At 49.1% G+C, this 22,754-nt stretch overlaps 1 protein-coding gene across 1 annotated transcript in view; it reads left to right on the top strand.

Annotated features, from left to right (window-relative positions):
• LOC147096879 (sodium/calcium exchanger 3-like) overlaps positions 1-22,754 on the top strand; it is a 715,867-nt gene that overhangs the window by 154,900 nt on the left and 538,213 nt on the right. The window contains exon 2 of the mRNA XM_085973580.1: positions 14,347-16,180. Within this exon, the coding sequence (XP_085829706.1) occupies positions 14,406-16,180 (1,775 nt within the window). The 5' untranslated portion in view covers positions 14,347-14,405. The remainder of the gene's footprint in view (positions 1-14,346; positions 16,181-22,754) is intronic.

The following is a 22,754-nucleotide window of genomic DNA, read 5'->3' as shown; positions in this document are numbered from 1 at the left end:
GCCTGGCCAGTGTGTCGCCATGATCTGGTGTGCACTGCCTCCCATGGTGGAATAGCCTGGCCAGTGTGTTAAGTGCAGAATGTGCAATTGATGCTCATGCCTGTCCCATAGCTGCTGGATGAAGGCTGGCCATTAGAGCTTTCAGGTCCCTTTGCCCATAATGTGAGGTGCACATGCAAGGATGAGGAGGTCACTGGAAAGGGTACTCACCCTGACAATGCGTGTGAGGTCATTTAACTTTTTGCGGCATTGGGCACCGGTCCTGGGGACATCGCTGTTGGCTGACAGCTTGCTGGCGACATGCCTCCAGGCTCTCCTGTAGACGCGGACCGTCGCCTTCTTGCCATTGTCCGGGTACAAAACATGGCGCCTCTGCTCCACAGCAGCAAGCAGCACACTCAGATCACGCTCTGAGAAGTGCTGCGCACGTTCACGGGCCTTCTCCATGTCTTCAGGCGCTATTTGGGTCCAGCAGCAGTGTTCAGGCCTAGCTGGAGGGCTCCACTATCCAGGGCGTGGCAGCAGACACAGTCGACCCTTCCCCCTTAAGAGCTGGCCGGCGCCAGGGTGTCTGCTGTCAATCACGAGATGGCCGCACCTGCGCTGCGCCCGGCCTCGGCGCTATCGATCACCACCTCCGGCTTAGCGCCCAAAGAGAGGCGTCCAACAGCAGTTTTAGCGCTCGCCCGAACTCCTAGGGCGAAGCTAATGAATATCGGAGAAGTGGCATCGATTTGGCGGCGGCCGCAAACTTTAGCGGACGCCCCACTTTAGCGCCCCAAAAGTGGCGTCAATGAATTTCTAGGCCCTAGAGCCTAAATCCAATCACCGTATACACAGATACAAATTCCAGAGTCTAAGACAGGAACCCGGTGAAACAGCTGACAATTTCCTAACAAGGCTGAGAAATGAAGCCAGCAAGTGTAAATTTAAGGAAATGGAAGAAAGGCTTGTGGACCAGCTAATATGGGGGTCAGCGCATGTAGAGGTACAAAAAGCCCTGATAGGAAAAGAAAAGCTCGGAATAACAGAGGATGTAGATACTGCGAGAGCTCATGAAGCCATGAAGCAGCAAATGAAAACGCTGATTTCTCAAACGGCTGACATGCGGACGGCTTCTGAGACGGACAACAGAGTGGATGCAGTGAGAGAAAAGTACAACACACAAAGACATGCACATGACAACGGGAGAAACATGTGCAGAAATTGTGGAAGACTGCACGATTACACAGACAAGAAGAAATGTCCAGCATATGGAACAAGCTGCAATGCATGTGGCAAACTAAACCACTGGGAAAAGAGGTGTAGAACGAAGAAAGAAGGAACATACATCAAAAACAAAGGCGGACAGCAGAACCAGAGAAAGAAACACAATATCCATGCCATGGATGAGCAGGATGATGATGATGATCACGACAATGCACGAAACATCGAAACCATAAAGATACAGCTTCACGAGATGTCCAGAGCGGAAAATACTCCGAGGATAGAATTGCACACCATCATCCAAATCAAAAAAAAATCAAAGGTCGGCCCAAAACCATCAACTTAAAAGTTGAAGCTGGACACAGGGGCTCAGAGCAACATTCTCCCATTGAGACTGTACCAGCAGATCTTTCCTGAAAACCTGAGAGAAGATTGCTACCTGAAAAATGGTTGTTTAAAGGCAAGTAATGTCACGCTGACAGCATACGGAGGGAGTGAGATTAAACAACTCGGAATAACCTTTATCAAAGGGACACATAAAAGAAAGAACATCAACTGCATGTTCTATGTCACCGACACTGAGGGGCCAGCGTTCCTGGGATTAAACAGCTGCGAGAAGTTGAGATTGATCTCAGTGCATCACGAGCTGACGGAAACGCCACTGAAGATAGACAGCAACACCCCACTGGAGAACCGCCCACAAATCAAGAGTAAAAAAGATTTGATAGACATGTATCCGGAATGTTTCGATGATACAGTGGGATGTTTCGGAGATTTCCAATACCACATCACCATCGATCCAGAGGTAAAGCCCGTTATCCATGCTCCACGAAAAGTATCCATCGAGCTGAAGGCGAAGCTTGAAAGAGAGCTAAAGGAGATGGAAGAAAAGGGAGTGATCGTAAAGGTCACTGAACCCACAGACTGGGTAAACTCAATTGTGGTACGAGAAAAGCCAAACGGGCATCTCAGAATATGTTTGGACCCCAAAGATCTAAACCAGGCGATAAAGAGGGACCACTATCCCACCCCAACGCTAGAGGAGATTATGCCATCACTGGCAGGAGCCAAGGTTTTCTCAAAACTAGATGCCAGAAATGGATATTGGAACGTGAAGTTGGATGAGGAATCACCAACACTGACAACATTCAACACACCATTTGGGTGTTACAAATTCCTGCGGCTACCATTCGGGCTAAAGGTCAGTCAAGATATCTTTCAACAGAAAATAGACGAGACATACAGAGGCTGTGAAGGAGCTATAGGAATAGCTGATGATATTCAGATCTATGGAGCAGATGAAAGAGACCATGACATGCACCTACATGAGGCCATGGAGAGTACCGGGAAGGCTGGCATCAAGTTAAATGCAGATAAGTGCATAGTTAAAGTCAAGGAATGCCAATTCTTCGGTATGATTTATACACCAGAGGGATTCAAGCCAAGTCCAGAGAAGATTGCAGCGATTGCTGAAATGAAACCACCCAAAGACAAGAAAGAGCTGAGGAGTTACCTTGGCTTGGTCCAATACATGAGTTCTTTCATCCCACACATGTCGGAACATACAACAAATCTCAGAGAGCTATTGAAAGAAGATGCCGAATACCAGTGGTCTGAATCACACGAAAGGAATTTCAAACAATTTAAAGAACTGTTGTGCAAAGAAACAAGTCTGTCATATTATGACAGACGAAAACCAGTCACTCTGCAAGTAGACGCTTCTACCAGAGGACTAGGGGCAGCTCTGGTGCAGGAAGGAAAGCCGATAGCTTTCGCATCAAAGGCCTTGACGCCAGCCGAGACGAGATACGCCAACATAGAAAGAGAACTATTAGCAGTAGTGTACAGATGCAAGAAATTCCATACATACCTATATGGCAGGCGATTTACAATAGAGAGTGACTATCGTCCACTAGAACAGATCTATAAGAAGAATCTGTGCAAAGCGCCTGCAAGACGCAAAGACTACTTCTAAAGATCCAAAGCTATGACTTCACGCTTAAATATAAGCCAGGAAAGGAAATGGTGCTAGCAGATGCGTTGTCTCGATTGTCACCATATGAGAAACACGAGGTGGAGGGCCTAACAGTAAAAATCCACCACCTAGTGAATGTTACCCCTACAAAGCTCAGTCAAATCAGAGATGAGACTAGCAAAGATGAGGAGTTGCAACTACTCACACAACAAGTAATACAGGGGTGGCCGGAGAGAATCCAGCAGGTACAGGCGACAATTCGTCAATACTGGACGATTAAAGATGATATTGCAGTAGAAGACGGTATTCTCCTTGCTGGATCGAGGATCATCGTGTCAAAGACGATGCAGACAGAACTTCTCCATCTCATACATGAAGGCCACATGGGAATGGAGAAATGCAAGCTGAGAGCCAGATCAGCTGTATACTGGATAGGCATGTACAAAAATATCAAACAGATGGTCTCTGCATGTGGTATATGCCAGAAATACAGAAATGCACAACAGAAAGAGGAGATGATACCTAGTGAAATACCGTCAAGACCATGGCACACTGTTGGGGCAGATCTCTTCATGTGCAATCAAGAATGGTATCTCATAGTGGCAGATTACTATTCCAAGTTTCCTTTTGTGAGAAGGATGAAAGACTTGAGAGCCACAACTACCACCAGGATTGCAAAGAACTTGTTTGCTGAACAAGGAATCCCGGAAAAGGTAATCTGTGACAATGGAACCCAGTTCACATCGAGTGAATTCAGAGCTCTGGCAGAAAAGTATGGGTTCAAAATAGTAACCTCATCCCCACATTTCCCAAGGGGACACGGGTTCATCGAAAGACAGATCCAGACTGTCAAGAGAACTCTCATCAAAAGTAGTGAGATGGGGGAAGACCAAGACCTTGCCCTCCTATCACTCAGATCAACACCACTGAAAGCAGACATGAAATCACCTGCGGAATTGCTGAATGGGAGGAAGTTTAAGACTACACTACCAGCAAAAATACACCCTCCCCAGGACCAGGAGGACTTCAGACAGAAGTTGGCAGAAGCACAAATCGTAGGAAGCAAACATTACGATAAACATGCAAAGACGCTACCAGAATTGCTGAATGGACAATCAGTGCATGTGCAAGACCCGGTGTTGAAAACCTGGAATCCAGCCAAGGTCATTGGAAAAGCTGATACTCCAAGATCCTACTTCGTAGAGACTGAACCTGGTAACCAATACAGACGGAACAGACTCCACATCAGACCTTCACCTGAACTGGATAAGCAGCAGACAACATCAGCAACATTGACAACACCAGCTACTTACTACAAGCAGTACAACACCAGAAACAAGCGCTACAAATCAAACAACCACGAGCATGCACACTCCAACTCCAAAGGCGACAGCAACAACAACAACGAGAGCGGAACACACCAAAACACCGCAGAGAGGAATGGTCACCACCAAATCCACAAGATGGAGGGACAACATCCAACCACCTGAGCAATATCGCGAACAAAAAAAAACTCACGATTCTTTGTAGTTGATAATAGTTTAGATATAATATTTGTTAATTTAAATTGTTAAATTTCATGTTTTAGTTTTTTAAGAAAGAGGGATGTTACATTGTTATAGTATCACATTGTTAAATGGAACTACTTTGGTATGGAACTACTTTGGTATGGTGTAGTTATATTGCTATGTGGCACACTGTGCACGGGCAGTGCACAGTGCAGCGTCGAACATCTTGTATCACTCTGCACCATGCGGCAGGACAGAAACAAAGCAGAAATACAGCTAGTAAAAGCAGTAACTAAAAGTGTCTATTATTTATAGTAAAAGAACACAAGGAGACACAACAGAAATCCCCTGGTATGCATAGCGGCTGGCCATATATGAGCTCCGCCGAGGACGATTGAAGATCTTCTTTAGGTGCCGTACGAAGACCCAAAAGGACCCATGGAAGCCTGTCCACCCAGCCCGCGCCTTGAAGGCTGGCTCGCAGTGCGGCTTTGAGCGACCTGTGGAATCGTTCACACAGGCTGTTCGCCTGTGGATGGTAGGCAGTGGTGCGATGTAGCTTGACGCTGAGCCCCTGAACCACAGCGTTCCAGAGCTCAGAAGAAAACTGCAGCCCACGATCAGACGAGATGTCCGCCGGTACCCCGAAACGGGCGACCCAAGAGGAGATGAATGCCCTGGCGACGTCTGTGGAAGTGGTGGATGACAAAGGAACCGCCTCAGGCCATCGAGTGGTGCGGTTGTAAGAAGATGAGTAAACCCGTGCGAAGGCGGAAGTGACCCCACCAGGTCCACATGCACATGATCAAACCTACATTCCGGAACAGCGAAAGTGGCCAATGGAGCCTTGACATGATGCTGCACCTTGGCCTTTTGGCAGACCACGCAGGTGTTGGCCCAGTCGCGGACATCTATGTGCATGCCCCGCCACACGAATTTGGACACATCAGCCGTTGCGAGGCCTTCATGCCAGGGTGCGACAACCCGTGTATGGCGTCAAAAACTTTTCGGCGCCAGGCAACCGGCACGATAGGGCGAGGATCTCCTACGGAGACGTCGCAGAGTAGCGTAGTGCCCGCGCCATGGAATTTGACGTCGGCCGCTTGGAGGTTAGAGGGGTTGGTTCTGTAAGATTGGACTTCCGGATCCGAGGCTTGATCCACAGCCATGAGGGCATAGTCGATGCCGAGCTGGACTGCATGAACGGTCGCGCGGGAGAGGCAATCCGCCACCAGGTTGTCTTTACCGCACATATGCTGAATATCAGTGGTGAATTCGGAGATAAATGTCAACTGACGTTGTTGTTGAGCTGACCACGGTTTGGCGGTCTTGGCCATAGCGAACGTTAGTGGCTTATGGTCCACAAAAGCCGTGAACGGACGTCCCTCTAGCAAGAACCGGAAATGGCGGATGGCCAGGAAAAGGGCCAGCAACTCCCGGTCGAACGTGCTGTACTTCCGTTCGTTTCGCCGTAGTTGACGGCTGAAAAACGCCAGCGGTTGCCACGTCCCATGCACCCACTGTTCCTGCACTGCGCCGATGGCATAGTCTGACGCGTCGGTGGTAAGGGCGATGGTGGCACCTGGCAGCGGGTGCGCCAGCATGGTTGCGTTGGCTAAGGCGCCTTTTGTGTCGACGAACGCCCGCTCCATGTCGACTGTCCAGCTAATCGGATCCTTGCCGGACTTGCCCTTGAGGGCCTCGTACAGGGGCTGCATGAGCAGAGCTGCATTAGGGACGAACCGGTGATAAAAATTTACCATCCTGAGGAACTCCTGCAGGGCCTTGACAGTTTGCGGGCACAGGAAAGAAGTAACTGCCTCCACCTTCGTTTGCAGGGGAATTGCGCCGTCTGATGTGATGCGATGGCCTAAGAAATCAATCTGCTGCAGGCTGAACTGGCACTTGGCCGGGTTGATGATCAAGCCGTGTTGACTGGGGCATCTATAGAGGGTGCGTAAATGGCAGATGTGCTCCTCTTTATTAGGGCTGGCGATGAGGATGTCATCAAGGTAGACGAATAGAAACTTGAGGTCCCGAAGCACGGAGTCCATCAAGCGCTGGAAAGCTTGTGCAGCGTTCTTCAATCCAAATGGCATCTGCAGAAATTCAAACAGGCCGAATGGGGTGATGACTGCAGTTTTCGGGACGTCTTGTGGTTGCACGGGGACCTGGTGGTAGCCACGGATAAGGTCGACTTTTGAAAAAATGGTATTTCCCGCCAAATGTGCAGAGAAATCCTGAATATGAGGGATCGGGTACCGATCAGGAGTAGTGGCGTTGTTCAGGCGTCGGTAGTCGCCGCAAGGCCGCCATCCGCCACCAGGTTTCGGAACAATGTGGAGAGGCGAAGACCAGGGACTATTTGACCGGCGAATAATCCCTAGCCGCTCCATCGTGTCGGACTCCGCTTTCGCAGCCGCGAGCTTGCCAGGTTCGAGGCGCCGGGCCCGTGCGTAGACCGGGTAGCCAGTAGTGGTGATGTGATGTTCGACACCATGTTTCGTGGCCGTGGAAGAGAAAGTGGGTCTGGTCAGGTCCGGAAAATCTCCGAGGAGGTGAGTGAAGTCATCCGGAGGTGGGAACGCACAGGAGACAGAGCGCGACACGGCGTTACCGCGGTGGCACAGGATGGAGTGAAAAGTGGCCACATTGGTCAACCGGCGGTGCCTTACATCCACCAGGAGGCCGTTGGCGCACAAAAATCTGCCCCGAGGATGGCTTGAGAGACTTTGGCCGTGATGAAATCCCAGTAAAACCGCTGGCCGCCGTAGCACACCTGGACCCGCCGTCTTCCGAAGGTCTGAATGGCCCCGCCATTAGCTGCCTCGAGGGAGAGGCCGTGCCCCCCAGCTTGTATATCAAGATTTGACACGGGTAAGATGCTACACTGCGCCCCAGTGTCGCAGAGGAAACGTCGACCAGATAGGGAGTCGGTGATGAAGAGGAGTTTTCCTGAATTACCGAGCCATCACAGCCGCGGAGCACTCGTTATAACCGGTCCTCTTTCGACAGGGTTGCTGCTGGGTTTTTTTGAGCGAAAAGCTGCAGGGAGGGCGGCAGCATCTTGCTTTCGCGCCAAAACGGGCGTGGTAGGAGCACAACCCTGCAGGTTGAGGGGCTGGAGCAGCGTCTGTGGGGGATGGGCGCCTCGTGGCAGCGCAGTACTGCTGTGTCACCGCAAAAATCTTGTCCGCCTCGGCAGCCAGCTCTGCGCAGTCTGTGACTTCCGACCTGGCTAGGGCATCCTGTACTTGCTCCGGTAGCTGGCTGAGGAATAGCTCCCTGAAGAGAAAGCATTCTGGTTCGGAGCCCAGGAGCATGAGCATTTGGCTCATGAGCTCGGACGACTTGGAGTCCCCGAGGCCGGGCATAGCGAGCAGCCGGCGGGCGCGCTCCGACTTCGTGAGCCCGAAGACCTGTAACAATCGCGCCTTTATCGTTTCATGCTTGCAATCTTCTGGTGGATTACCAAGCAGGCTGACGATCCACGAGGCTGTGACGTTATCGAGGGCGGAGACCATGTAATAGTAACGGGTCCGATCCGCAACTATGTTCCTGATTGTGAACTGGGCTTCAGCCTGGATGAACCACGCGGCTGGCTGTTGCTCCCAGAACTGTGGTAGCTTCAAAGCAATGGCGTTCGTTTCCATGTTCAGTAACTTCTGCGAAAACCGTTCGCAAAAGTCGGGGTCACCAATGTAGGAATGTCTAGTTCCTATCAAAAGACTGAGGTCCACTCAGGCGATCAAATAAACGAGGTTTAATGAAAACTAACAGAGTTTAACGGATAATTACAGGAGAACATCGAATATAGGTCTAGTCAGTGCGGAGGCTCCACGAGGACTGCTTGGGTGGTCCCGTGGCTGACGTCATGACATCATCACGTTTTTCCCGCCAGTGGGGTATCACGTGATGAACGGCGTGACGTCATCGCGTTTACCCGCGCTATTAAAGTGATCGCGCTCTGTACATGTAAACAGTGAAAACAAAGATACAGACTCAGGCTAAAGCTAACATATTATTAAAGGGAATTATATACAATTGATCGGAGTCCCTTAGTGGCTCCGCCACAACAGTACAGATATTCCCAGGGCAGTACAGATATTCCCAGGGCAGTACAGATATTCCCAGGGCAGTACATATATTCCCAGGGCAGTACAGATATTCCCAGGGCAGTACAGATATTCCCAGGGCAGTACAGATATTCCCAGGGCAGTACAGATATTCCCAGGGCAGTACAGATATTCCCAGGGCAGTACAGATATTCCCAGGGCAGTACATATATTCCCAGGGCAGTACAGATATTCCCAGGGCAGTACAGATATTCCCAGGGCAGTACATATATTCCCAGGGCAGTACAGATATTCCCAGAGCAGTACAGATATTCCCAGGTCAGTACAGATATTCCCGGGCAGTACAGATATTTCAGGACAGTACAGATATTCTGAGGGTGGTACAGATATTCCCAGGGCAGTACAGATATTCCCAGGGCAGTACAGATATTCCCAGGTCAGTACAGATATTCCCAGGTCAGTACAGATATTCCCAGGGCAGTACAGATATTCCCAGGGCTATACAGGCCATCTCAGAGCAGTACAGATATTCCCAGGGCAGTACAGATATTTCAGGACAGTACAGATATTCCCAGGGCAGTACAGATATTCCCAGTGCATTACAGAAATTCCCATGGCTGTGCAGGCAACCCCAGAGCAGTACAGATATTTCCAGGGCAGTACAGATATTCCCAGGGCAGTACAGATATTCCAGGGCATTGCAGATATTCCCATGACAGTACAGATATTCCTAGGTCAGTACAGATATTCCCAGGGCAGTACAGATATTCCCAGGGCAGTACAGATATTCCTAGGTCAGTACAGATATTCCCAGGGCAGTACAGATATTCCCAGGGCAGTACAGATATTCCCAGGGCAGTACAGATATTCCTAGGTCAGTACAGATATTCCCAGGGCAGTACAGATATTCCCAGGGCAGTACATATATTCCCAGGGCAGTACAGATATTCCCAGAGCTGTACAGGCAATCCCAGAGCAGTACAGATATTCCCAGGACAGTACAGATATTCCCAGGGCAGTACAGATATTCCGAGGGTGGTACAGATATTCCCAGGGCAGTACAGATATTTTCAGGGCAGTTTTGATATTCCAGGTCATTGCAGATATTCCAGGCCAGTACAGATATTCCCAGAGCCGTACAGATATTCCAGGGCAGAACAGATATTCCCGATGACAGTACAGATATTCCAGGGCAGTGCAGATATTCCCAGGGCAGTGCAGATATTCCCAGGGCAGTACAGATATTCCAGAGTAGTACAGATATTCCAGGGCAGTAAAGATCTTCTGGGGCAGTGCAGATATTCCCAGTGCATTACAGATATTCGCAGGGCAGTACAGATATTCCCAGTGCATTACAGATATTCCCAGGGCCGTACAGATATTCCCAGTGCATTACAGCTATTCCCAGGGCTATGCAAGCTATCCCAGTGCAGTACAGATATTACATTTATACAGCGCCTTTAATGTAGTAAAATGTCCCAAGGCGCTTCACAGGAAAATTAATCGACAAAATTTGACACTGAGCCACATAAAATAGTATCAAAACCAGCGAGGGACCATCCCCTCCCAGCAAGCTACTGTCCAATAACACTTCTGAGCTGTGTGTACACACTTCTGGGGTAACTAATTTGCAAAGAGTGAGACCCACAGTAGACGCAGCTCTGAAGAGTGACCAGCCCGATTTCTGGAGGCAGGGCGGGACTTACAGCGGGACTCACATCAGACAGTCTATTTTATAGCAAACAATGTCTGTTCACTTAGCAAACAGTGTCTACTTAAACAAAGTCTCTACAACTAGAGCAAACAGGACTCATGACCGAAACTACAGCACAGTCTCCCGATAAAAGCAGGATTATTTCACCAGCAAAATACAGTGAGTGGAGGGTGGTTACACAATTATGTGCATAAAACCAATCCCAGTCACTTACAGCATGCAGGATTGATGGGGGGGAATTACCCAATCATATTCATTCTGGCCGAGATTTGTGTTTTTTAAATTCCTTTATGGGATGTGGGCGCCGCTGGCAAAGCCAGCACTTATTGCCCATCCCTCATTGTCCTTGAGAAGGTGGTGGTGAGCTGCCTTCTTGAACCGCTGCAGTCCATATGGTGAAGGTACTCCCACAGTGCTGTTAGGGAGGGAGTTCCAGGATTTTGACCCAGCGACAATGAAGGATCGGCGATATACTTCTAAGTCAGGATGGTGTGTGACTTGGAGGGTAACTTGGAGGTGGTGCTGTTCCTGTGCGCCTACTGCCCTTGTCCTTCTAGGTGGAAGAGGTCGTGGGTTTGGGAGGTGCTGCCGAAGAAACCTTGTTGAGTTGCTGCAGTGCATCTTGTAGATGGTACACACTGCAGCCACGGTGTGCCGGTGGTGGAGGGAGTGAATGTTTAATGTGGTGGATGGGTTGCCAATCAAACGGGCTGCTTTGTCCTGGATGGTGTCGAGCTTCTTGAGTGTTGTTGGAGCTCCACTCATCCAGGCAAGTGGAGAGTATTCCATCACACTCCTTACTTGTGCCTTGTAGATGGCTTTGGGGAATCAGGAGGTGCAACACTCGCCGCACAATACCCAGCCTCTGACCCGCTCTTGTTGCCACAGTATTTATGTGGCTGGTCCAGTTAAGTTTCTGGTCAATGGTGACCCCCAGGATGTTAGTGTTGGGGGATTCGGTGATGGTAATGCCGTTGAATGTCAAGGGGAGGTGGTTAGACTCTCACTTGTTGGAGATAGTCATTGCCTGGCACTCCTGTGGCACGAATGTTACCTGCCACTTGTCAGCCCAAGCCTGAACATTATCCAGGTCTTATTGCATGCGGGCATGGACTGCTTCATTTTCTGAGGAGTTGTGAATGGCGCTGAACACTGTGCAGTCATCAGTTAACATCGCCATTTCTGACCTTATGTTGGAGGGAAGGTCATTGATGAAGCAGCTGAAGATGGTTGGGCCTAGGATACTGCCCTGAGGAACTCCTGCAGCGATGTCCTGGGGCTGTGATGATTGACTTTCAACCACCACAACCATCTTCCTTTGTGCTAGGTATGACTCCAGCAAGTGAAGCATTTTCCCCCTGATTCCCATTGACTTCAGTTTTACTAGGGCTCCTTGATGCCAGACTCGATCAAATGCTGCCTTGATGTCAAGGGCAGTCATTGGATTTGTCCTGCTTTTTGTGGACAGGACATACCTGGGCAGTTTTCCACATTGTCGGGTAGATGCCAGTGTTGTAACTATACTGGAACAGCTTGGCTAGAAGCGCGGCTAGTTCTGGAGCACAAATCTTCAGCACGATAGCCGGGATATTGTTGGGGCCCATAGCCTTTGCTGTATCCAGTGCGCTCAGCCATTTCTTGATATCACGTGGAGTGAATCGAATTGGCTGAAGACTAGCTTCTATGATGGTGAGGACCTCAGGAGGAGGCCGATATGGATCATCCACTCGGCACTTCTGGCTGAAGATGGTTGCAAACGCTTCAGCCTTGTCTTTTGCACTCACGTGCTGGGCTCCACCATCATTGAGGATGGGGATATTCATGGAGCCTCCTCCTCCTGTTAGTTGTTTAATGGTGCACCACCATTCACGACTGGATGTGGCTGGACTGCAGAGCTTTGATCTGATCCATTGATTGTGGGATCACTTACCCCTGTCTAAAGCATGCTGCTTCCACTTTTTAGCATGCATGTAGTCCTGTGTTGCAGCTTCCCCAGGTTGGCACCTCATTTTAAGGTACACCTGGTGCTGCTCCTGGCATGCTCTTCTACACTCCTTACTGAACCAGGGTTGGTCCCCTGGCTTGGTGGTAATGGTAGAGTGAGGGATATGCCGGGCCATGAAGTTACAGATTGTGGTGGAATACAATTCTGCTGCTGCTGATGGCCCACAGTGCCTCATGGATGCTCAGTTTTGAGCTGCTAGATCTGTTCTGAATCTCTCCCATTTAGCATGATGGTAGTGCCACACAACACGATGGAGGGTGTCCTCAGTGTGAACACGGGACTTCGTCTCCACAATGACTGTGCGGTGGTCACTGTTACCAATGCTGTCATGGACAGATGCATCTGTCCATGACAGCATTGGTGTCTCTACATGCAGCCTACGGAAATGGTTTACAGCAGAAGATGACAGGGTCTGTGTTTCTTGACTTGACAGCAGTATGATATCCACTGGCAGTCTGGCCTGCTGCTCAAGATATCGAAGGGTTGTTATGACTATGGACGTGACTTTTCCGAGGCAGACAATTCCAGGTGAGGCCAGGAGATACGCTGAGCACCTGAAGGATGCAGAAGAACGGATCCCCTCAGGAATCTTCTTGCTCCAACTCTTTTTAGCATATTTACAAATGACCTGCTGCCAGCAATCTCTGGGCCATTCAAGTATGCAGATGACACCTGCCTGGTTTCAAGAGAGAGAGAGAGAGAGAGACTTTAAAAAGATTGATGACAATTTGAACTGAGGCATGGCAGCCATCTGTGATTATTTGTGAGCATGGAGACTTAGACCAGTGACTCGCTGGCACATGACCCAAAGCCTGTAGCTCTGGGACTAACTCTAGATCGCACACTTACCTCCAAGGACCACCTCACCAATGTAGTTCAGAAGACCATGATCAGAAATGGGTGTCAGCCCTGGGTCAGTGGTTAGCTCTCTGACCTCCAGAGTCAAAAGGCTGTGAGCTCAAATCCCAGTTGAGCGCACGTAATCTAGGCTGACACAGCAATGCAGTCCTGAGGGAGTGCTACTGTCGGAGGTGCTGTCGTTTGGATGCGATATTAAACCCAGGCCCTGTCTACCCTCGGGTGGATGTAACAGATCCCCTGGCACTATTTCGCAAAAGAGCTGGGGAGTTAGACCCCCGTGTCCTGGGGCCAATATTTATCCCTCAACCAACATCACTAAAAAAAACAGATTTTCTGGTCATTTAATTCATTGCTGATTGTGGAACCTTGCTGTGCACAAATTGGCTGCCACATTTCCTACATTACTGCACTTCAAAAGTACTTCATTGGCTGTCAAGCACTTTGGGATGTTCTGAGGTCGTGAAAGGTGCTATATAAATGCAAGTCTTTCCTAAATAAGCTTGCAGTTCAATTATGCTGCTGTAACAGTTCTGAAGCCTGCATGAGTTCTTACCTGAATTGCACTCACTAAGACAGCATGGCCTCCTTTAAATATACCCAGAATTAAAGGGGTTTTATGTTATTACAGTTGATTTTTCTAAGATAGTAATCCAGGTGTAAATATGCTGCCAATTCCGGGGCATGGAACAATTCAGCTGCGCATTGTCAATTTTGAAATAAGGATCTGGATTCTCGCTTTGAAACTGTTCAAACACATTATTATTGCACGAGTCGTGTGACTGTGACTTGGATCGACATCAATCAATCCCATGTTTAAACATAGGAATTAACGTCTTGTAAGAGACTTCATTGCAAAATGACAGATCCTTCAAATTATTTTCTGTAGTGATTACAGTTGAACCAAATATTTGTCTGATTTAATTGAGTAAAATCTTCATGTCCCAGCTGCCATGCCTTGAAGTGTAACAATATTAACAGTTTCCTTTTATCTCTTTTTACAGGCAACTGAAGGTTGGGAGATCCTGAAATCAAGGTTATTCGCTCCGCCCAATCCACGCCAATGGCCAAGTTACAGTGGAGAACCTTCCTGTCCCCTCTCCTGGGGTCTGGGCTCATGGTCACCATATTCATGATGACCATTTGGGAGGCAGAAGGGACTGACACAGAAGACCCTGTTGACCTGCCCAATTCGTCATGTTTTGGGTCTTTCCAATGTAACCTCGGGATCATACTCCCAATATGGTACCCACAAAACCCATCCTTTGGAGACAAAGTTGCCAGGGCGATTGTCTACTTTGTTGCCATGATGTACATGTTCCTTGGTGTCTCCATCATAGCTGATCGCTTCATGGCGTCAATTGAAGTCATCACTTCGCAGGAGAAAGAGATCACCATCACTAAACCCAACGGGGAGACCAGCATAGCCACCGTTCGCATCTGGAACGAGACTGTGTCCAACTTGACCCTAATGGCTCTAGGCTCCTCCGCGCCGGAAATTCTCTTGTCGCTCATCGAGGTGTGTGGCCACGGCTTCCACGCCGGAGAACTGGGACCTGGCACGATTGTCGGCAGCGCAGCCTTCAACATGTTTGTCATCATCGCCGTGTGCGTCAATTGCATCCCTGAGGGTGAAGTTCGGAGAGTCAAGCACTTGCGTGTGTTTTTCGTCACTGCCTCGTGGAGCATTTTCGCCTATATCTGGATGTACCTGATCCTGGCCGTTTTCTCCCCCGGTGTCGTCCAAGTTTGGGAAGGGTTGTTGACTCTCATGTTCTTCCCAGTTTGTGTAGTCTTCGCTTGGATCGCTGATAAGAGGCTACTCTTCTACAAGTATGTCTACAAAAGATACCGTGCCGACAAGCGTACAGGCATCATCATAGAGACTGAGGGAGAGCTCCCCAAGGGGATCGAGATGGATGGGAAAATGATGCTGGAGCATGGAGACAGTGTCCTTCCTGATGGAACCGTGATCACTCTGGAAGCCAAAGACTTAGACGAGAGTCGCAAGGAAGCCATCCGAATCCTTAAAGACCTCAAGCAAAAGTATCCGGATCGAGAGCTGGAACATCTGGTCGAGATGGCCAACTACTATGCCCTGCTCCATCAACAAAAGAGCAGGGCCTTCTACCGCATTCAGGCTACCAGGATGATGACCGGCGCAGGCAACATCTTGAAGAAGCACGCTGCTGATCATGCAAAGAGGACAACAAACCTTCAGGAGTCGAAGCCTGACCCAGCGGAAGAGATGTGCAGCAACATCTGCTTTGAGCCTGCCAATTACCAGTGCCTCGAGAACTGTGGGCTTGTCACTCTGACCGTGGTGTGCAAAGGCGGGGAGCAGAACAGCACCTTTTACGTAGACTATCGAACAGAAGACGGCTCAGCCAACGCAGGCTCGGACTATGAATACAGCGAAGGCACCCTGATCTTCAAACCATGTGAAACAGCAAAAGAGATCACCGTGGGCATAATTGACGATGATATATTTGAGGAAGATGAACACTTCTTTGTTCGTCTTGGGAACCTCCGAAGTGGAGATGCCGAAGGCATGTTTGACTCAGATCCAATAGAGTATCCCAAAGGGCGTCTTGTTGCCCCTTTGGTTGCTATGGTGACAATCCTGGACGATGACCATGCTGGCATCTTCACATTTGAAGACAAGGTTTACCACGTGAGCGAGAGCGTTGGCGTGATGGAACTGAAGGTGCTGAGGACCTCTGGAGCTCGTGGGACTGTAATCATACCCTACAGGACTGTGGAAGGCACGGCCAGGGGAGGTGGAGTGGACTATGAGGACGCCTACGGGGAGCTGGAGTTTCTGAATGACGAGACTGTGTAAGTACACAATGCCTAATTGTCACTGCTTTATACAGCAACACAAAAAAAGAGGTTAGCAACTAGTTAACACAAAGTTCCAGCACTAATTGAGTGCCGACTCAGCCTAGTGTGAGTAATCGGAAAGGTCATTTACCATTATAGTGGGCTAGTGTTAAAAGAAATGACAGGTAAGTCATCTGTGCTTACGCTCAAGCCTCGTATATCTCTGTTCTTCAGAATTTTGTATAGCAAGCTTTTTATCTTCACATCCTCTTCAAAAACAAACAGTATGTTGAATATGTGTTTGAATTTTTTTCTGATTTTTAAAATATATTGGAATACAATTGCCATCCCTGCCCCTTTCACTTCTTGTGACAATGGGGGCAATTTTAACCGAACCGCTCGTCGGGACGCTGACGGGATTGGGTCCAATGCTGGTTTTGTTCCCCACCCAGTTTTGCTCCCTACCGAAGGTGTAATCTTTCAATTTGGGTACGTAAACAAATTATCTGTAAATTAACAAAAACTTCAAATGAAACTTAAACAAATCAAATTAAAATTTGGTTGTCCGAATTTATTATGCACTCCAGTCCCCGCGGCGCCCACCGGTCGCAGAAATACTCAAGCGTGCCGGCGGACACCGCGTGCTCCATCTCCAGGGCCACCCGGGCGCGAACATGGCTGCGGAAGAGAGGCAGGCAATCTGGCTGAACGACCCCCTCGACCGCCCGCTGCCTGGACCAATTGATGGCTTTTTTAGCCAGGCCGAGGAGCAGGCCCACGAGGAGGTCCTCCAACCTGCCCGCTCCTCTCCGTAGACCGTAGATCAAGAGCATGGGACTGAAGTGCAACCAAAAATCGAGGAGCAGCCCCTTCAGGTAATGAAAGAGGGGCTGCAACCTCTCACATTCCACGTAGACATGAAACACGGACTCCTCCAGGCCGCAGAAAATGCAGGCGGCCTGGGAGTCCGTGAACCTATTTAAAACCATATTGCACGGGACTGCTCCGTGCAACTCCTCCAGGCCAAGTCCCCGATAGAACAAGGGAGGACTCCCGTGTAGAGAGCCTACCAAAGGTGTAAAACTGGCCTTCAACCCGATCCCATGGGTTTCCTCCCTCGAGTCAGGTTAAAGTGACCCCACCCCCGCACCACTGCTTGCCATTGACTCCAGGAGGATGAGGCTGTACAGGTCACATCCCCGCATCTTCCGCCAATTCCAGCCGAGGCAGGTTGCCTCTGGCGAGGTGTTTATCGCTGCACGCAGATTGGAATAGATGGCCGCAGAACATTCGGGTGACTCGCAGGGAGTGAGGCAACAGAGCTTTACTGTTGTAAAGAATGGGTCCAATTAGAAGGAGGGGGGAGGGGAAATAAATGAACAACAAATCGGGCTTGTTGTACGGAAAAAAAAATTAAAGTGGCAGGTGACCTTTCACATCATCGGAAGTAAAAGTCGGATGGAGTTGACCGGTAATCAAAGGTTTGGCCGCAACTCAGATTGTAACTCTGTGTGGTGACCCTGAAGAGACTTTTGTGCATTGTTGGAATGGGGGAGGGGCGGGGGAAGTAAGCTTGTCAATTTCCCAGCATGCTTAGTGTTGATAATGGCTGCCTGATGCGTTTTGCGGGAGGGGCGGTTACAAGGTACAACGCAAGGGTTTTGTGAAACAGTTTGATGCAAGAGGAGTTTGATTTTGGCGAAGCAATGTCATCACTAATCAATTTGCGCCGTGACAATTCTCAAAATGGCCCCTTCCGTCGTGGCGTGGGGGATGGGAAACGGCCATTTTCTTTTGTCAGTGCGTACCCAGGATGGCAGAAGATTTTAGGTAAGGCCTAATGCTGAATTATTTTCTGAAACCGCTCCTTAAATGTTACAGAATTTTGAGGATTAGCTGTGAATAATTGTTGACGCTGGTATGTGATGATGTAAGCGCGTGGAAATAAACGCGCTCAAGGTGGATGACGAGCTGTTGTTAGTGTGGTGCAAAGACTGAGACGCCGTGGCTCAAGGTTCCCAATTCGTGATGAGGTTGTTGGAAGGATGAATCCTTGCACCAAACCCAGCTCTTGTCCTTCCCGTGTTGATGTCCAGAGCGTCTACCTGGGTTTTGTGTAAGGACGCAGGTCCCTCTGCATCTGCTTGTGGTGGAGACTGAGTTGGGAACATAAGAACATAAGAAATAGGAGCAGGAATAGGCCACTTGGCCCCTCGAGCCTGCTCCGCCATTCAATAAGATCATGGCTGATCTTGGGCTCAAAGCCACTGGTGTACTGTGCAATGCTGTATTACAATGTACATACTTCACCTTCCAAGAAAAGGAGCGTTAATGCGGCCAGAAATCCTTCCACCACTTCATACAGTTCCCCAAAGGGAACAGTGTGAGGACACGTACGACGACGACCTTCCAAGATGGCACTGTACTGGTCTGTACTATCAAAGCACACGTAACACCACACTGTCTGCCAGAACAATAAAGGGGAACTCAGCCAAAATCCTCTGTCAGTAAAGTTGGTCCTTTGCCATCATCTGTGTCTAATATTGTGTTTATACCCTGGACGATGGAACCTACATTTATATAGCGCCTTTCAGAAAGCAAGTGGTTCTGGTAAACCCCCCGCCAGCTTCCTTATCAATTCAGTCTAAAATGTTGCTCATATCCAGAATGGTGAATGGGTTGTTTGTTTCATAGCATGAGATTTTGGATTGCAAGCAAGGCATTCCTGCCAATGACCCTTTGCCCTAAGTGGAAATAAAGCTTCCATTGAAACTCATTGTTTTCCATTGTGAGAGAAAGTGTCATGACTTTTCTTTTGTTATATTTGGTGAATGACTCCATGTTTTGGGGCTTCAGAAGCTTCTTCCGACCTGGTTTCCTGCTCCTTAGGGGCCCCGACAGCTGCATTTCTTGGCCTTTGCTGCAGAACGAGGGGAGGGAAAAGAGGGCTCGCGCCCCACACCCGGCAAAGTCAAGAGGAGCCGTGTTCACCGTGTCTATCAATCAGCGCTTCAGCATCCAGTACAAACGCTGGAGTGCGGCGAAATGCCAACATTACAGCATAGATCGTTGGACATAATCAAGGTGCCTTCATATCAAAAGTTAGAAGGACTTTGGAGGGTCATAGTTGTCTGGTACAGAATGGAATCCCTGACGTTATGGTGCTTGAAGGCTTCCATTACTTTCCAGCGTCACAGCTCAGTCTCGCTACAAAACGTTTATGCCTCCCGACAGTAACTGAACAGGTTGATTTCAGTTCTTGCAGGTGGCTGTAGAAAAACAGAGGTCAGGTGTGAGAGGGAAGACCTGATTGAAGGAGGAGTGAGATGTGTAGGCCACTTACAGATGTGGGACTCGGCCACATCCAGCTGTTTACCAGCGCGTACTTCATCAGTCAGTAGATTTCCTGAATAAATGGGGGTTGTGTGACTCATTCTACTTGAATATAAGTGTCCTTGACTTCTGCTGCTGCCCTGTTGAAGGATCGCAACTGCAGTTATAAAGGTTTGTTGCTGGAGGCAGAAATTCTGTTTTATTTGTCACTCTGGGGCTGTCCCTTTTGCCGGAAGGCTGAGCGGCTCATGGTGATGTTGGTGCGTGCGGTAGACTGAGTCTCGCAACTACCTGAGAGGGTATTTGAGGCCTCGGTTCAACATCTCATCTGGAAGACAGCACCTCTGACAGTGCAGCTCTCCCTCAGCACTGCACTGGAATATCAGCCTAGATTTTCTGCGCAAGCCTCTGGAGTGGGTCTTGAACCCATGATCTTCTGGCTCAGAGGTGAAGGTGCTACCCACTGAGCCACAGCTGACACACGTGAGGTGACTCTTATCTCAGGGCAGCTGGTTCCTGGCAGGAAGACACTGCTGGCATCTCTGGAGCTCATTCCTCAGCAGCCTTGGTGTCACCTCCTACATTCTACTGGCACAGTGCTCGGAGGGGAACGATCGGAGGCCTGGAATGTGCTGCTGTCCTGAGAGTTAGTTGTGCAAGTCTTCCTTTTAGAGCACGAGGAGTCTTTTGAAGCCCAGAGTGACTTAGCAAGAAAAGGGAGAATGGCTGGTGCGTTACCTTGCCTGTCCTGGTGAGCTCATTGAACTTCTTGAGGCACTGGTCCTGGGGGTGAGAGAGCTGGCACTCAGTGCCAGTGCCACCACTCTAGGTGGCACAAGTGATATACCTGGTAGGCTTGCTGGTAAGAGCACCCAGGGAGTCCAGCTTACTTGAAGGTCTAAGTCAAAGAGTTTTGTGCGCCTGGGTGTCATGCCAGAGGCTCCTACTTCAGACGTTCTTGAAAAATATGAAGAGAAAGATTGATGAGACATGCGGTGAAGTTATCTGAGAGTCCAGTAAGTGAGCCCAGCACTGCACCTTCCTTCTCTGGGTGCCACACAGTGTCCTGCTGAATGGTAAGGGGTGTCCTGTCTTTCCAAAGGCTGCACCCTAGGTGCTCTCAGGGGTGGAGGGGGCCCTGTTGTGTTGCTATTGGCTTGAGGACCTATCTCCTTCTGGTAATGACCCCAACCCCCAGGATTAGATATGGGGTCATGATGGGGCTAAAGCGGGGGCAGAATTTCCACCCTCTGATCTGGTGATGCCAAGGATGAATCATCGGTTTTAGTGCTGCTGGTTGAGGGATGAATATTGGCCAGGACTCGGAGTGGAAGTGACGGTTAACACAAGAACATAAGAAATAGGAGTGGGCCATACGGCCCCTCGAGCCTGCTCCGCAATTCAATAAGATCATGGCTGATCATCGACCTCAACTCCACTTTCCTGCCCGATCTTCATATCCCTTGATTCCCCTAGAGTCCAAATATCTATCTATCTCAGCCTTGAAAATACTCAAAGACTCAGCATCCACAGCCCTCTGGGGCAGAGAATTCCAAAGATTCACAACCCTCTAAGTGAAGAAATTCCTCCTCATCTCAGTCTTAAATGGCCGACCCCTTATCCTGAGAATCTGACCCCTGGTTCTAGAAACTCCAGCCAGGGGAAATATAGAAACATAGACATAGAAACATAGAAGATAGGAGCAGGAGTAGGCCATTCGGCCCCTCGAGCCTGCTCCGCCATTCAATGAGATCATGGCTGATCATCCAAATTCAGTACCCTGTCCCTGCCTTTTCCCCATATCCCTTGATCCCTTTAGCCTCAAGAAATATATCCAACTCTTTCTTGAATATATTTAATGAACTGGCCTCCACCGCCCTCTGTGGCAGAGAATTCCACAGGTTCACCACTCTCTGGGTGAAGAAATTCCTCCTCATTTCAGTCCTAAATGGCTTACCCCTTATCCTTAGACTATGACCCCTGGTTCTGGACTCCCTGGCCATCCGAAACATCCTTCCTGCATCTAGTCTGTCCAGACCTGTCAGAATTTTATAGGTTTCGATGAGATCCCCTCTCAATCTTCTAAACTCCAGTGAGTATAAGCCCAATCGACACAATCTCTCCTCATACGTCATTCCTGCCATCCCAGGTATCAGCCTGGTGAATCTTCGCTGCACCCCCTCCATGGCAAGAATGTCCTTCCTCAGGTAAGGTGACCAAAACTGCACACAATACTCAAGGTGCGGTCTCACCAAGGCCCTGTACAACTGTAGCAAGACATCCTTGTTCCTGTACTCAAACCCTCTTGCTACGAAGGCCAACATACCATTTGCCTTCTTAACCGTCTGCTGCACCTGCATGCTTACCTTCAGCAACTGGTGCACAAGGACACCCAGGTCTCTTTGCACTTCCCCTTCTCCCAATCTATTGCCGTTCAAATAATAATCTGCCTTCCTGTTTTTGCCACCAAAGTGGATAACCTCACATTTATCCACATTATAGTGCATTTGCCATGTTTCTGCCCAATCACCCAACCTGTCCAAATCGTACTGGAGTTTCCCGACATCCTCCTCGCAGCTTACCCTCCCACCCAGCTTTGTGTCGTCTGCAAATTTGGAGATATTACATCCAATTCCCTCGTCCAGATCATTAATATATATTGTGAACAGCTGGGGTCCTAGGACCGATCCTTGCGGTACCCCACTAGTCACTGCCTGCCACTCGGAAAACAACCCGTTTATTCCAACTCTTTGCTTTCTGTCCGCCAACCAGTTCTCTATCCAAGTCAATACCTTGCCCCCAATCCCATGTGCCTTAATTTTGCACGCTAATCTCTTGTGCGGGACCTTATCGAAAGCTTTCTGAAAGTCCAAATACACCACATCCACTGGTTCTCCCTTATCTATTTTACCAGTTACATCCTCAAAAAATTCCAGTAGATTAGTCAAGCATGATTTACCTTTTGTAAATCCATGTTGACTTTGTCCGATCCTGTCACTGCTTTCCAAGTGCTCTGCTATTACATCTTTTATAATAGACTCTAGCATTTACCCCACTACCGATGTCAGGCTTACCGGTCTATAATTCCCCGCTTTTTCTCTACCACCTTTTTTGAATAGTGGGGTAACATTAGCTACCCTCCAATCCATGGGTACCGTTCCAGAGTCTATCGAGTTCTGGAAGATGACCAGTAATGCATCTACTATCTCTAGGACCACTTCCTTAAGTACCCTGGGATGTAGACCATCAGGCCCTG

The sequence above is a fragment of the Somniosus microcephalus genome, chromosome 34, assembly GCF_052327205.1.
Source record: "Somniosus microcephalus isolate GS21.2 chromosome 34, FLI_Smic_1.0, whole genome shotgun sequence".
Classification (NCBI taxonomy): Eukaryota; Metazoa; Chordata; class Chondrichthyes; order Squaliformes; family Somniosidae; genus Somniosus; species Somniosus microcephalus.
This window is presented reverse-complemented; position numbering and strand designations above follow the sequence as displayed.